Source organism: Electrona antarctica (genome assembly GCF_951216825.1).
Source record: "Electrona antarctica genome assembly, chromosome: 5".
Classification (NCBI taxonomy): Eukaryota; Metazoa; Chordata; class Actinopteri; order Myctophiformes; family Myctophidae; genus Electrona; species Electrona antarctica.
In genome coordinates, this window is record NC_136810.1 from 13,025,297 (window position 1) to 13,039,769 (window position 14,473).

The 14,473-nt window shown below is 41.0% G+C and overlaps 1 protein-coding gene across 10 annotated transcripts in view; it reads left to right on the forward strand.

Annotated features, from left to right (window-relative positions):
* Positions 1–7,093, forward strand: part of LOC306922911 (EF-hand calcium-binding domain-containing protein 4B-like) — a 31,220-nt gene extending 24,127 nt beyond the window's left edge. For 9 of the 10 annotated variants that reach the window (XM_079500814.1, XM_079500816.1, XM_079500817.1 and 6 more), the window contains 6 exons: positions 1,288–1,420; positions 1,517–1,598; positions 2,979–3,093; positions 3,932–4,033; positions 4,965–5,041; positions 5,235–7,093. In XM_079500814.1, coding sequence (XP_079356940.1) covers positions 1,288–1,420; positions 1,517–1,598; positions 2,979–3,093; positions 3,932–4,033; positions 4,965–5,041; positions 5,235–5,322 — 597 coding nt within the window. In that variant the 3' untranslated portion in view covers positions 5,323–7,093. Of the gene's footprint in view, positions 1–1,287; positions 1,421–1,516; positions 1,599–2,978; positions 3,094–3,931; positions 4,034–4,964; positions 5,042–5,234 lie in introns of those variants that run through there. The other variant, XR_013789981.1, reaches the window with a different exon arrangement.
* The last annotated feature ends 7,380 nt before the right edge of the window (positions 7,094–14,473 follow it).

The following is a 14,473-nucleotide window of genomic DNA, read 5'->3' on the forward strand; positions in this document are numbered from 1 at the left end:
AAGCTGCGGCTCGTCTGGTGTTCAACCGCCCCAAGTTCTCCCACACAACCATCCTTCTCCGTTCTCTACACTGGCTCCCCGTAGCGGCTCGCATCCAGTTCAAAACCCTGGTGTTAGCCTATAGGGCAGTGAAAGGAACAGCTCCTTCCTACCTCCGGGCTATGGTCGATGCCTACACCCCTGCCCGACCACTTCGGTCTGCCACCTCGGGGCGACTGATTGCCTCGTCACTCAAGGGTCCTTCTGGCCGATCCACACGGTCACGACTCTTTTCTGTTCTGGCCCCACAGTGGTGGAATGAACTTCCCACTGATGTTAGGACAGCAGAGTCACTGCCCATATTTCGCCGCAGGTTGAAAACCCACCTCTTCAGGAAACACTACCCTTCCTCTCTGCCTGACCTACTTGTTGTTAACTAGTTGTACGAACGCTTGTTTTCTATTGTTGTATTGTTTATTGGATCTTGTTTAGTCGATACACTTAATTGTTTTAGCTCATGCTCATTTGATTTAGCTATTTTGTCTCATCTGTTTAAGGAAATAGGTAGCTGATATATTGCACTTTTACCTTAGCGCTAGGTATACTCTTGGTTGCTTGTTTTTGCAGAAAATGCACTAAAGACTTCTGGTGATTAGTAGTTTTTGTTCCCTACCTATGTTGAATACACTTATTGTAAGTCGCTTTGGATAAAAGCGTCTGCTAAATGACTGTAATGTAATATTAGCAACTCACCGCGGTGTCGTTTTGGAAAACTACAACATTACGCCACTCACCACGGTGAGTTGCTACTCACTGCTCATTCTGTTTTAACTTTTTTTTTCAACCCATTTCTTTCACCCAGTGTCAATTATCTAATGTAATCCTGGGCGCTACACTCCCTCTGACAACCTGGGGGGAGCAATAAACTCATGCTTCCTTATATGCATGAGGAGTCCAACCACTTATTTTCACTTGAACCGGGGAGTTTCCCCGGTTGGACGTAGCGCGTGGAAGGAACACGTTATTCCAACCACTTTCCCCTACATCAGTCGCCCCGGCTGGCCAGGGGGAGGCAGTATATAGACCAGGATTACTGCATGTTTTTTGTGCGGGAATCGAACCCAGGTCCTTCTAGCTGTGAGGCGACAGCGTCACGGACTGCCCCACCGTGCCCCCTTGATGTGCCACCGTGCCCCCTTGACTATTAACTATTTTTGCTGGAACCCCCTCAAGGACAGTAGGACACCACACATTGAGAACCAATACTTTACTGCAACTTTTAACTAAATTGTAATAACCTTGCTGCAGGACGAGGGCGCTGTTCCACCCCCTGACCGGCTCTTCAAGATTGTCCTCGTGGGGAACTCTAGCGTGGGAAAGACATCCTTCCTTAAACGCTTCTGTGATGACTCCTTCTACCCCGACACCTCTGCTACTGTGGGTAAGCAATACTCACGCACACACACACAACACTCGCTTGTACATCGGCTTTAAAAAAGAATAATTTGTAAATGTAATGTGTTTTCTATTTGACCAGGCATAGACTACAGTGTGAAGACAATAACAGTGGACAACAGCAAGGTGGCGCTGCAGATATGGGACACAGCAGGACAGGAGAGGTGAGACACTAACATACTGGTACTCAACATCAGGTCCGGGGACCACAAGGGTTCCAAATGGACCCTAGCTGGTTGTTTGGAACTTTGGGTCCATTTCTACACTCTCAGCATCTGAATCTCCGTAATTGTCACATCACAGGTTTTCAGGTGTAAAACAGTGAGTGAAATTTGTTTTGTGCAAGCTCCATCATTTTTGAGGTTCTGATCAGTGTTCAGATCAGACCTATAGAGAATGGAATGTGGAAGTTCTCATTCTATCTCAATGAGGAAGTTCCAGTGTTTGGAACTACAGCGGTACAGCCCATAGAACCCCGCTTTGCGACAAGATCAAAGTGTGTTGCAACTCTCTCTCTCTCTCTATGGGTCTGCGTCAGACCAGGAAGCCATGACAGATCTTAGAAATACAGATGCTTTTTTTTTTTAATGGCTGATTAATGTGATAAATATATTTTCGCCATTAATGTGGTCATGCGTTAACTTGGACAGCACTAGTATGTACGTATTTACACATCCATCCAAACATTATGTACATGATGGCAGAGTCGTTTCCATACGAGGAGTCGAACGCCTGGGTGAAAACCAGAAATCCTAAACTACGGACGGCTGCAATTCGAAACTGGCCCCTGTAAAATCTGAATCCCCCCCACACCCACCCACCCCTTTTCACCTCCTTTATGATGAATTCCTGTTCTGTTTTTTGGCTATATACTGTAGAAGTGTCTTTGTACGTCTCTAATTGTTTTGATGAATTGAACAAGGTAGGGACCCTCTTGTAAACAAGTGTAAAGCTTTACTGTTAACTCACAGTTAACAGTCTTTGTATTGAGTTGTGCTTGAAATGTACTTTAATTCTGCAAACTGTTAATATATATTTCAATCAATCAATCAATCAAAGGGGGGCTAGACCATATGGGATCTAGTGAACAGTAACACTGGGAAGTTGGGATCTAGTGAACAGTAACACTGGGAAGTTTTTAAGGTGAAAAGTGAAAACTAGGTTAAAACCAGGAATCCTAACCGCTAGACTATAGGATCTAGTGAACACTGAACAGTACTACTGAGGGTTTTTTGAGGCCCCTCCTATACACAGGTTTAATGTTTCTCTTTAGTTCAAAGTTTGTTTAGTAAACGCATTGACAATGAAGGAAAAATCTACGTCATAATGTGTCGTTTACGTCATATTGTCAATTTATTGTTAATGGCGTTTAATGTTTGTGTTGGCACCGTTTGTTTTATATCACCATTACATCACCTAACCTAATCAACATGAGTTAGACTTTAATATATTAGCATTTAGCGCCCCTCACTTCACACAGGTGTGATTTTTAACTATAATGTCATGGTGGTGACAGCCTGTCCTATCTTCTCCTTCCTGTTCAGGTATCGTAGCATCACCAAGCAGTTCTTCCGCAAGGCTGATGGCGTGGTGGTGATGTATGACATCACATGTGAGCTGAGCTTCTTGTCTGTCAGACAGTGGCTGACCAGTGTGCAGGTGAGACGCATTGAATTCAATGTGTGTCCATTAGGATTACAGTCTGTCACATATTGATATTTTAATCACTTAGACCCTCTATAACAGTTGGTTCTCAAAGTGGGGTCCCAGGACCCCCAGGGGCCCTTGGGGTTGGGGATGTCTTCTACATCCTGACATTCTGAAAAAGCTATGTTTCTATGTCAGTCGTTCTTCGATTATTCAAAAATAGCAGACATACGAGTTCGTAGCGTGCCACTCGGTGGCGCGCTATGAGCTTGTAGATCTGCTATTTTTCAATAGCTAAAGCATAACATAATGCTAACACCAAAATGGGTTCCCGCCCAGAATGGGTTAATACAGCATCACAATAATCTTTCTAGTTAAAAAATAGCAGAGCATATAGTTCAGAGCGTTTCACTTTGTGACGTGCATGCAAGCTTGTACATCATCTGTTTCTGAGCATTTTTGAAAAATCTTGTCAGGTCCAAATGTATATCAATTTAGGGGTCCTTTGCTCAAAAACGTTTTAAAACTACTGCTCTATAGGCTAAGGCTTTACTTAGTTAAACACACTTGAGTTGGCACTGTACTTGTTTCCCCCTCTACACCAAATGTCTTTGACGAAAATAGATGACAAATGTTTCCCCCAGAATCGGGATGCTAGAGCTCAATAATAGAGCATGAAACAATTTCCCCCAAAAGATTTGTCCATCTTTCTTTCTTTCTTTCTTTCTTTCTTTCTTTCTTTGAAACTGTGTGATTACGTTTTGTTTTAAAACCTAAGTTACTTTTCAAATGGGGTAGGCACATAACTAACTGTCTCTCCCTCCCCCCCCTCTCTCTCTTGTGTCCTTAGGACAGTGCAGGTGAGGACATAACCATCATGCTTCTGGGCAATAAAACAGACCTGGAGAGTGAAAGGGTGATCCAGTATGGAGTCGCTGAACAACTAGCCAAGGTCAGTCCCGTGTGACTACGAGGGGTCATCAATAATTATGTCCATATGCAGACAAATGTGTCCACGGCAAGACTTGTCCATGTCAAGTTGATTTTGTTTTTACATAACAATGTTCTTTATTTGATCATAAGACCAAATTACTGAATGCGAGTCTGCAGGTTTTCTCCAGAATATGTATGACACTGATTCACTATATGACTATGTATGGCACATTAGTCCACCAGTACAGTGGTTCTCAAACTTTTAATTGTCAAGGACCCCCATGTGTACAAAATGGAAACACAAATAGGGGTTCATTTGGTCGCCAGATGCCTCGCAGTGCGAGGCGTTGTGAGCTTGTAGTTTGCCTATGAGTATTTTCACAATATTTATCTGTGGAACCGAGTCAAAACTAAATGTGATGCCTACAATTCCAGGTGCTTGTCAGGGCTGGGTTCACACACCCATGTATCATTCATATTTACTTTGACAGAGAGATTCATCTGTATTTCAGATGATTCTCATTATCATGATTAACCCAATCCAAGCCAAGGAATGTTTTAAGCACTATAACTATAATATAACAAGTAAGACGCGTGAACGCGGGAAGCGAACGCAGCTCGTAAATTGCAATAACAACAATTAGAATAAATTACGTACCTTTTTTTTTAAAGTTTTTTTTTGTGTGCGTGCGTGTGTGTTTATTTTTTTTTTTTTTTAAGTTTCCTTACGTTTTTTCTTTAAGTTTTTTTTAAGTTGTGTGTTTTTTTTGTGTGTGATACAGCTGCGCCCTCTGGTGGCGGGCCGGTGGTGTTACAGCATGACACACACGCACACAGACAGTTTAGGCCATCTTCTATAGTTAGTGCTCACTGCGTTCGCAATAATAATTTTGCGTCTTAAAAAATAAAAAAGCATAAAGAAATTGTGTTAAAATGTTGTGTTTTCTCAGGAATGCCAGTTGCTTTTCTGGGACTGCAGTGCTTGTACTGGAGACAACGTGGTGGAAGCCATGGCACATTTAGCCAGGTAAGCCGGATTACCGAGTAACGGAGTAACCTAACGTGTTAGTTTGGCAATTTAGTAATCGGTTACTTAGTTACTTTTTCCAAAACATTGGAGTTACTTTTAATTTTGTTTTTTGGCAGTGAAAAAGGGTAGTGGTGGACGAACATAGTTTCAGTCGACGACATTAACACTGTGTGGTGGTGTGTTTTTCTAGTATCCTCAAAGAGCAGGAGGACAGAGAGAAGGAGAAGACCGTCCAGCTGGTCAACACGCCCTCACCGAAGAAGAAATTCTGCTGTTAACGTTGACCTCGCCTAGCCTAGCCTGGCCCAGCCTGTGTGATTTCAGGTCTAGAGGGGCGGGTGCCGACGGGTACAAGGCGGTGGATTCTATTCACCGATCTGAGCGCCCGCCCCCCCTCCTCTCCTCCCCTACCCGGTAGAAAACGGCAGAGAACACTAATGTCACCACATTTGGAGCGACGTGCCTCTGCACTGTTATTGCTTTGCGAAATACAATTTGACCACTTCCTATCTATGCCAGATTTTCCAATGGGTTTCCCCTGGCTTCTCATTTTTTAGCCGAATGCGAACAAAAATAAAAGCCTAGGTGCCGAGGCTAACGCTGACCAATAGGGATGTTGACACCATATTGACAGTTTTGGCAGGTATCCATTAACGCAGAGCGTTCTAAAAGTTGGGAATCGGGGACCCACAGGTGTCCTTGAGTGGATTCCAATGGGGTCCCCATCAAGATATGGAACAGTTTAAAAGTCTTAAAACCTATTTTATTTTTCAGCCTGTCTACAAGCTCACCACTTGTGGTGGTTGAGCTTGCAGATTGACTAATTCCAAATAATGACAAATCTTCTCTTATAGGGGGTCCTTTTTATATGAAAATGTTTGAGAACCACTGTATGGGATATTTCCACGGTCATATCGACCACAATACCCGTTTCTACCAGTAGATTTTGCTTATAGGACAGAATTCATCTCTGTGTGCCTGATACCCGAGCTGTTTGATCAACACCTAATTTCCCAATTTACACATTAATATAAAAGAGACAAAACAACAGAGTAGAAGTAGGACTAGTCTTCTGTACATCTCTCTTCATGGTAGTTCAATGCACTTTTTCATTGATTAATGTACTGTACATAGTGGAGGTCATACTCATTAACCCATGTTGTTAAGCATTCATCTGGTCAGCGGTCAGAAGTGATTACATGTGATTTGTATAATTGTTCTCTGAGCCAGTTCAGTCAGTTGATCTGATGACACCGATGTTCTTATTACACTAGGCTATTGTAGCAAACTCATTTAATTATAATAATAATAATGAATCATCATAATGATGATGGAGTGATTTACTTTTTATGAACTTTAGATTAAAAATGTTCCGTAGCCATTAATTGAACATTCAAACTTATAAAGATGCAAAATATTGAAGTTCATAAAATTGAAAGTGGATATGGATGTTTTAATGTTAACGTATGAATGATTAACTCCTACTCATAACTGAAGTATATAAGTATTTGAAATGGCCCATTTTCAACCTTATCTTCATATTGGTCCTCATTAATGCTCATTATACGATGGTACCATTTCTGTCTACTCATATGTGTCTCATTGTTGGGATATGGACAGTTTAGAAAGCTCCCCACCAATGATCAATTGGGATTCCAAACTAATGGAGACTACAGCCTTTCTATTTTCTCTGAAAGTTGGCATGCTGAAATTGAAGCCATTCTCACATTTACTGTACATCAAACACATCAACAAAAGGTTTTAAATCTTGTTTAAAATGTCCAAACCTGCCTACCGGTGATGTCACTGGTAGTCCTCCTCTGAGACAAGTGAGCAGAGAGAAACGGTGCCAACTTTATAACGAGCATTAATGAAGATCAATTATACGAAGAAGGCTGAAGTGCTCCTTTAATGGTAAATTATAGAGATCATACTTCCATTCATACTGGTTCTGTTGTAGTTGTCTAATGTTTTGTATTTAGTCCAAAATCTTTTTACTATACTCATCCAGTGTTATGTGTACATTTCTTACAAAAAGCAACCTAATTATATATTGTATTGTGATTTATTTAATTGTTGTTAAATGTTATGGCTAAATGGGTGTTAAATAAGTTTCTAGTTATGTTGTTTTAATAGTGGTTCCCAGGGGTCCATGAATGGGTTCCATTGGGTCCTCAGCCAAATGAGTTCAAGTAGTGTCACAAGCCATTTAACCACTTTAACCCTATTTTGTACTTTGGCTTTCAAAGTACAAAATCATTTTGAATTTTCTTCTGTTCTGGGGATCCCTGGCACAAACTCATTTTCTGATGCACCACTGTCCGCCACATACATATCAATTTGACATGAAAATGTTTGAGAACCACTGTTTTAAAAGACCAGAGAAGTTACTGTGTTGTATGTATATAATCATGATATTTATTTGAGATCACCTCAATGTGCCTCGATTGGAATGATACTGAACACATCATGAATGTTCTGCTGGTTAAAACACTTTACAAGTTACAAGTGGGCCCCCAAATAATTGGAAAAACACTAAAACGTTTTTTGATTATATAACCTTAATATTGAAAAATGTATGTCTAAACTTTTTTTCTTTTTAAACCTTAAATGTTTTGTTAGTGATACCATTAAGAACTTAAAATATCCTGTTATTTCCATTGATTATTAAACCTCACTGAAACATACTAGTGTATGTCTCAGTAAGAGAGAAAGACAAACTGTAAATAAAACATTGAATGGTCTATGAATGATAATACATGTTTGGGGTTGACAGTTGCTTTGTTATACAATTAAAAATAAATAAGAATTAACTACACAACACCCTCTAGTGTATATTTTTCAACATTAGTTTTAAACATTTGAACATTATACACTTTATTCAGTGATTAATGTTGGCAGCCTGACGGGACCGTTAATTCATTATTTAGCTATGTTGGTCATCCAGTTTTTAAGGATTGTCAGAATATTGCATTAAAGGCGAGCGGCGATAGCGACTGTTTTTAATTGATTGAATATTTTACAGTTTGCAAAAGAAAGCACAGGAAAGTACAGTAAAATACAAGGTATACTAAGAGGATTTAAACCCAAGAATGGCTTGTTTCCATTGGGGTCCTTCATACTCAATTCATCAAAACATTTAATGGCATACAAATATAGCAGGGCGAGGTAAAAAAAAAACCCTGCGTCTGAAACGGTCAAGAAATGACCGTGTGTGGGTCTAGGGAGGTCCTTGGAACATCCAGACCCCCAGGAACGCACAGGGGGCTGGGCCGGTTCCGGCGAGCCGCCCTGCGTCCGAAAAGGTTGAGAAATGACAGAGTTACCGTGTGGCGGTCCCCAGGGGGTCCCTCTACTGTACTGTACTGTCACACCCAAAATCATCATATATACAGTTAATTATTTTCGTGCTCGGACCCTGCAGCCACGGACGGACCCAGCTAGGGACACACATTGCTAGGCAATGGAGTGGTTGCACTTGCACCACTGACCAGAGGTGGACAGAGTACTCGATCCCAGTACTTGAGTAAGAGTACAAATACGACCTGTTCAGATTTACCATCCACTACACCTAAAAGTAGCAGTCAAAATGTTACTTAAGTAAGAGTAAAAAAGTTGGCCTACTTGCTTTAAATGTACCTCAAGTATTCAAGAGTAAAAGGTAATTTTTAGTTTTCACATCGACAAATTGAGTAATTTGTTGTCTCCACCAGAAGGCATGGGGGAGAGTATGTTTTGCACTCCGTCCGTCTGCCCGTCTGTGTACAGCTAATCTCCGGCACCGTTATCCCAGTCGATGCCAAATTTTGCACACACACTCCCTGGATGCCAACGATGAACCTCTGCCCCAAATTTTCCAGAACGGCCTGTTATAGCGCCACCAGGAGGCCGACTTTTGTAAAACCCATTTTTGTATATTACTTCTCCAGATTCTGTCCAAAGATCCCGCAAATCATTACACACTATCTCTATAGTCATGTGTTCAAGACGGATCTGTCCGATATTTCATATTCCATCCGAGTTGGCTAACATTGGCTTCAAAGTTTGCCGGATTGGCCCCGTTTTTAACAAAAAGCCTCAAATCATGAACGGAGTGTGCAATTTACATGAAATCTTTTACGGACTTTCCTACTAGGCTGAGGAATATATCCCACACTTTTCACATTGGTCTGTTATAGCGCCACCAACAGGTGGATTTTTGTAAAAAACTTTTTTGGAACAAAATGCCCCAAATCATCCAATTGCCATCCAAGGCGTAAGTAGAAATGCCACCCTTTTCACATTAATTTTGTTATTTTATAGGACCTTGTAACTCTTGTTTCAGACAAATAACTCTGAAACCACCTGCACTGCATGCACTGATGTGCTTTCTTGTAGAACTACGTTATACATTAGTATAACAAATTGCATGCACTGATGTGAACCATAATAACTCTCAGCGGCTGTGGCCGCCCCACGGGCGGCTGTGGCTCAGGAGGTAGAGCAGGTCGTCCAATGAGCCCTGGGTCGGCGGTTCGTATCCCGGCTCCTCCTGTCCACATGTCGAAGTGTCCTTGGGCAAGACACTGAACCCTACATTGCCTCCAATGAGTCGGTCGGTGTAAGCTTGCCACCATTGGTGTGTGAATGTGGGAAGTGAGGACGCTGGCGTCGACTGTTCGCCGCTTCACCTCCCAATGTATGAATGAATGAACCATTGTAAAGCGCTTTGAGCACTTGGAAATGCGCTATAAAAATGCAATTCATTATTATTATTATTATTATTATTATGTGCTTTCTTGTAGAAGTACGTGATACATAGTAGGCCTATAACAAACTGCATGCACTAATGTGCTTTCTTGTAGAACTATGTTACATATTAGTATAACATACTAATAATAAGGGAGTATGGAAAGTATGGAATTGGATTTGACCAATTTGAGCAATTTCCAGGTCTGGATAAGTATGGACAAAAAGAGTGTATAGAAAAAGTATTATGTTTCCAGACTATTGACTAGTAATATCTTTTAACTTTAACCAAATTCACACATCCCCCACCAAATTGGTTGAAAGAGTATATGACAATATGAATTGCATATGACAAATTGTCTGAACATTTATTAGTTACGCAGTGTAGTTAAAGTGCACATATATTTTCTTCATAAGGAAACCATAATTGCTTGGCTGTATTCATCATCATGTCCATGGACACAGTTAATAAGGAGTCTTCACAGACGCCGCAAACATGTGATTTATTGACTCATTTCCGGTTCTTATTTAGAAAAGATATTCCAATCCATTAAGGGGAAATGATGAGTATAGGACCGTTTCAGTTAGTTTACTTATTTATTTGTTAAACAGTGCTGCATGTTTTACTTTATAAACAGCCATTGAAGAAAAATAAAGACTTTACTTTTTCTCTTTTATAGTTCACTGGGTAATTGTACATGAAAAACACTTATGTTACTGTAGGGGTTGAAGGTACAGTAGGCCTACATAAATACAGTTTAAGTTTACATGACAAAAACTCAACATTGTCTGGTTTGGTGTTATTTAACCAATTTCAACATTATTTTGAGCATGACAATGTAGGGGAAAAAAAGATTGAATAGCCAATCTGCAATGTGTCCCATTGAGCTTGCACATTGGCTATTTTCACCACCACCGCATGGCTAAGGCAGTGATTAAGATCTATGAGCTACAGTAGGCCTACATAGCTACAGTACCATCTTCTTGAAATTATTTGCCAACATATTAGAAAGAACTGTCCTATACGGAAGATAAATTAGCGTTGGATTTTAAAAGCATTTAGTTACATAGTTGCATAGAGGTATCTACAGAGAATTCCAGAAATTTGAGTCTGGAAAAGTATGGAATTTTAAAATGAAAAATGTGTAGGAACCCTACATGATTATTAATTATATACTTAACTTTTTTGATACAATACAGAAAAAGGTAAGAATTGATTGTGCCGATCGTCCCCTCTTAACAACAGAGCAGAAGTGGAGAAGAAACAAAAATCACACTTGATTTTTGGGGGGCCTGTTTTTTGGGGGGTTTCCCTTGAATAAGACAAACATTGAAAATCCATAGACTTAGCTGCCACATGACATCTGAAAGCCAGACATGATCGAGGGGTAGCGCCCCTTAAAAAACGGCCAACCTAAATGTACTCAGTACTCTACAGCCTAACAAAACATTTCAAAGTAAAAAGTTCCAGCATGTGTCTCCACAGTAAGCTGAATTATAAAAAGTGTGAAAGTTTCTAGGTGAAAGTGATTTTTTTACATGCCAATATCTCCCATTGAGCCCCATTCTCAATTCTCAATGGTTCTCCTCATACTTATCAGGAAGAAGCTATTTTGTCAGCCTAGCCGACTTTGTATCGGACACGCACAATATTGATTCCGGTATTCCACAGGGCTCAATCCTTGGTCCTCTATTGTTCTCCCTCTATATATTGCCGCTGGGAGAACTCATTAGCGCCCTCGGAGTGAATTACCACTTCTATGCGGACGATACGCAGCTGTATCTTTCCGTAGCCCCTGATGACCCCTCTGCCCTTGACCCACTGCTATCCTGTCTGTCCAACATTAAATGCTGGATGAGTGAGAACTTTCTCCAACTGAACGAGGATAAGACAGAAGTTCTTATAATTGGCTCTAATGAGCAAAAATAATTGATAAAAAATAAACTCGGTAACCTAAATGTAGGAAGTAAGTCGACAGTAAAGAACCTAGGGGTTATTATCGATTCAGATCTGAATTTTAATGCGCACATTAATCAAGCTACCAAGACAGCTTTCTTTCATATTCGAAACATCGCACGTATAAGAGCATATTTATCTTTAGATGATGCTAAAACATTGGTCCATGCTTTTGTATTTTCTCGATTAGATTATTGTAATGCCCTCCTCTCAGGCCTGCCAAAGAAATCGACGGATAGACTCCAACTTGTTCAAAATGCGGCTGCTAGAGTTTTAACTAGAACTAAAATGAGAGAACACATTACTCCAGTTCTAACATCACTGCATTGGCTCCCAGTGGTTTTTAGAATAGATTTTAAAATTCTTTTACTCGTTTATAAATCCCTAAATGGTCTTGCACCTTCGTACCTCCGTGACTGCCTACCTAGATATGTCCCTAACCGCCCCCTCAGGTCCTCCACTGCTGGCCTGCTTGAAGTGCCTAAAAAAATGTGCACAAAAAAATATGGTGAGGCAGCTTTTTGCTTCTACGGCCCAACAGCCTGGAATAAATTACCATTCCAGCTCAGACACGCACCCTCTGTAGACATTTTTAAATCTCAACTCAAGACTCACCTCTTCACTCTTGCTTTTAGTTGAGTTTTAATATCTGCGTTCCTACTCTGTCCTGACTGATTTGCTGCATGTTGTGTTTTTATTTATTTTTTCTCTATGTTTTTATACTTTTATTTTGTTCTTTGCCATTGTTCTATCATTTTAACTACTTGACTGTGTTTTATTGTATTCTATTTTTGTGTCCTGCCCTGTGAAGCACTTTGAGCTGCATTTATGTATGAAAGGTGCTATACAAATAAAGTTTATTATTAAAGTTTATTATTATACATTTTTCAAATTTGAAAGCACTATATTTCTAAAACTGAAATATTTCAAAGATTCCTTTTCAGGCAAACATGTCCACCGTAAGATGAACCTGGTGGACTTCAGGAGGAACGCAGCCCCGCCCCCTCCCATCATGCTGGGAGGCACCCAGGTGACCCCATTAGAGTCATGTCGGTTCCTAGGCATGATCCTCTCTCGGGACCTGAAGTGGGACCTCAACATCATGGCCCTCCTGAAGAAGGCCCAGAAGAGGCTGTACTTCCTCAGGCAGCTGAGGAAGTTCAGACCATCAAGGACCACCATGATGGCTCAGTTTTACACAGCCATCATTGAGTCCATCCTCATACACTCCATCATCACCTGGTTCCCCGCTGCAGCTGCAAAAGATCTCGCAAGCTGCAGTGGGTGATATGCTCTGCGGAGAGGGTGATTGGCCGTCCCCTGCCCTCCCTCAAGTCCCTGCACGACTCCAGGGCACTGAGGAGAGCAGGGAGGGCCGACCCCTCCCACCCTGGCCACGGCCTCCTCACCCTGCTCCCCTCTGGGAGAAGGTTGCGGCTGCCAAATGCTACAAAAGCCTGCCACAGACTGAGCTTTTTCCCCTCAGCCGCCAGGCTGCTAAATGACTCTGGTTTCCCTCCCACCTAGGGAGTGTCACCGGCACTATGACACCGGACATGTTTGCACTATGTTCCATAACTCTGCACTTTATAGCCTATTTATACTTCTTGCACGGTGTTGTATTTGTGTTGTTCGTATGTAGGCCTATTTGTTATAGGTGAAAAAAGGAATATGGAATGCACACACGCAAATGTCAAAACAAATTCCTATGTGTTTTACACAATGGCAAATAAAGGAATCTGAATCTGAATCTGAAAACCTAAATAGGCTTGAATGGGGTTTCTAGGTGTAAGAATGTAGGACAAGTAGCATGCCAAAGTTTGCCAAAACATTTCAACGTAAAACGTTCCAGCATGTGTCTCCACAGTAAGCTGAATTATACAAAGTTTGAATGGAGTTTCTAGGTGAAAGGGATTTTTTGAGGTGCCACTAACTGCCATTATACATTTCTCAAATTTAAAGCACTATATTTTTAAAACTATGAAACATTTCAAAGACTCCTTTTCAGGCAAACATGTCCACCGTAAGATGAACCTAAATAGGTTTGAATGGGGATTCTAGGTGTAAGTATGTAGGACTAGTAGCATGCCAAAGTTATAATTTTTTTCGGACGGCATACGGCATACGACGGCATGTCGTTTTTCGTGATTTTGAAGGATTTGAAAAAAAGATGAAAATCATGAAAAAACAACATAGCCTACTATAGTCCATGGTTTGGGACGGCATTATATATTAAGTCATATTTTCATGGAACACTATGTCAAAGCCAGGACTTGAACCTGCAGCCTCCTGATTCCCAGGCAGACTCTGTACCCAGTGATCCACTGTGCATGCTGTTCTTAAAAGGCCGAATAGATAATGACAGAAGAGCCAGAGACTTGTTTCCATTGTGGTTCATAAACATTCGAACGTCTAGAGATAAACAACAGCAAAAGAAACAATAGACAAATCTCCTGTTATTTTATTTTTTGTATTTTATTTTTGTATCAATGTTGTACTCAAAGGGAACAGCAGACTGTGTTGTGGCAGGTGCCAAGTAGATCAGTGACTTAGCACACTTGCTGCATGATCTGGCCGGTCGTGTATAGTCGGCACAGCCGGACAGCCAATGAAACGATGGCTTGCCTTTGTTGCCAGGCAGTTTTGCCATCTTTTTCACCCAATCAGAATTTTTCACTTTTATTTGTAGGGGATTTGGAGACTGGAGTTCGATTCCCCCTCATGGAAGATGGATCCATAGTTAA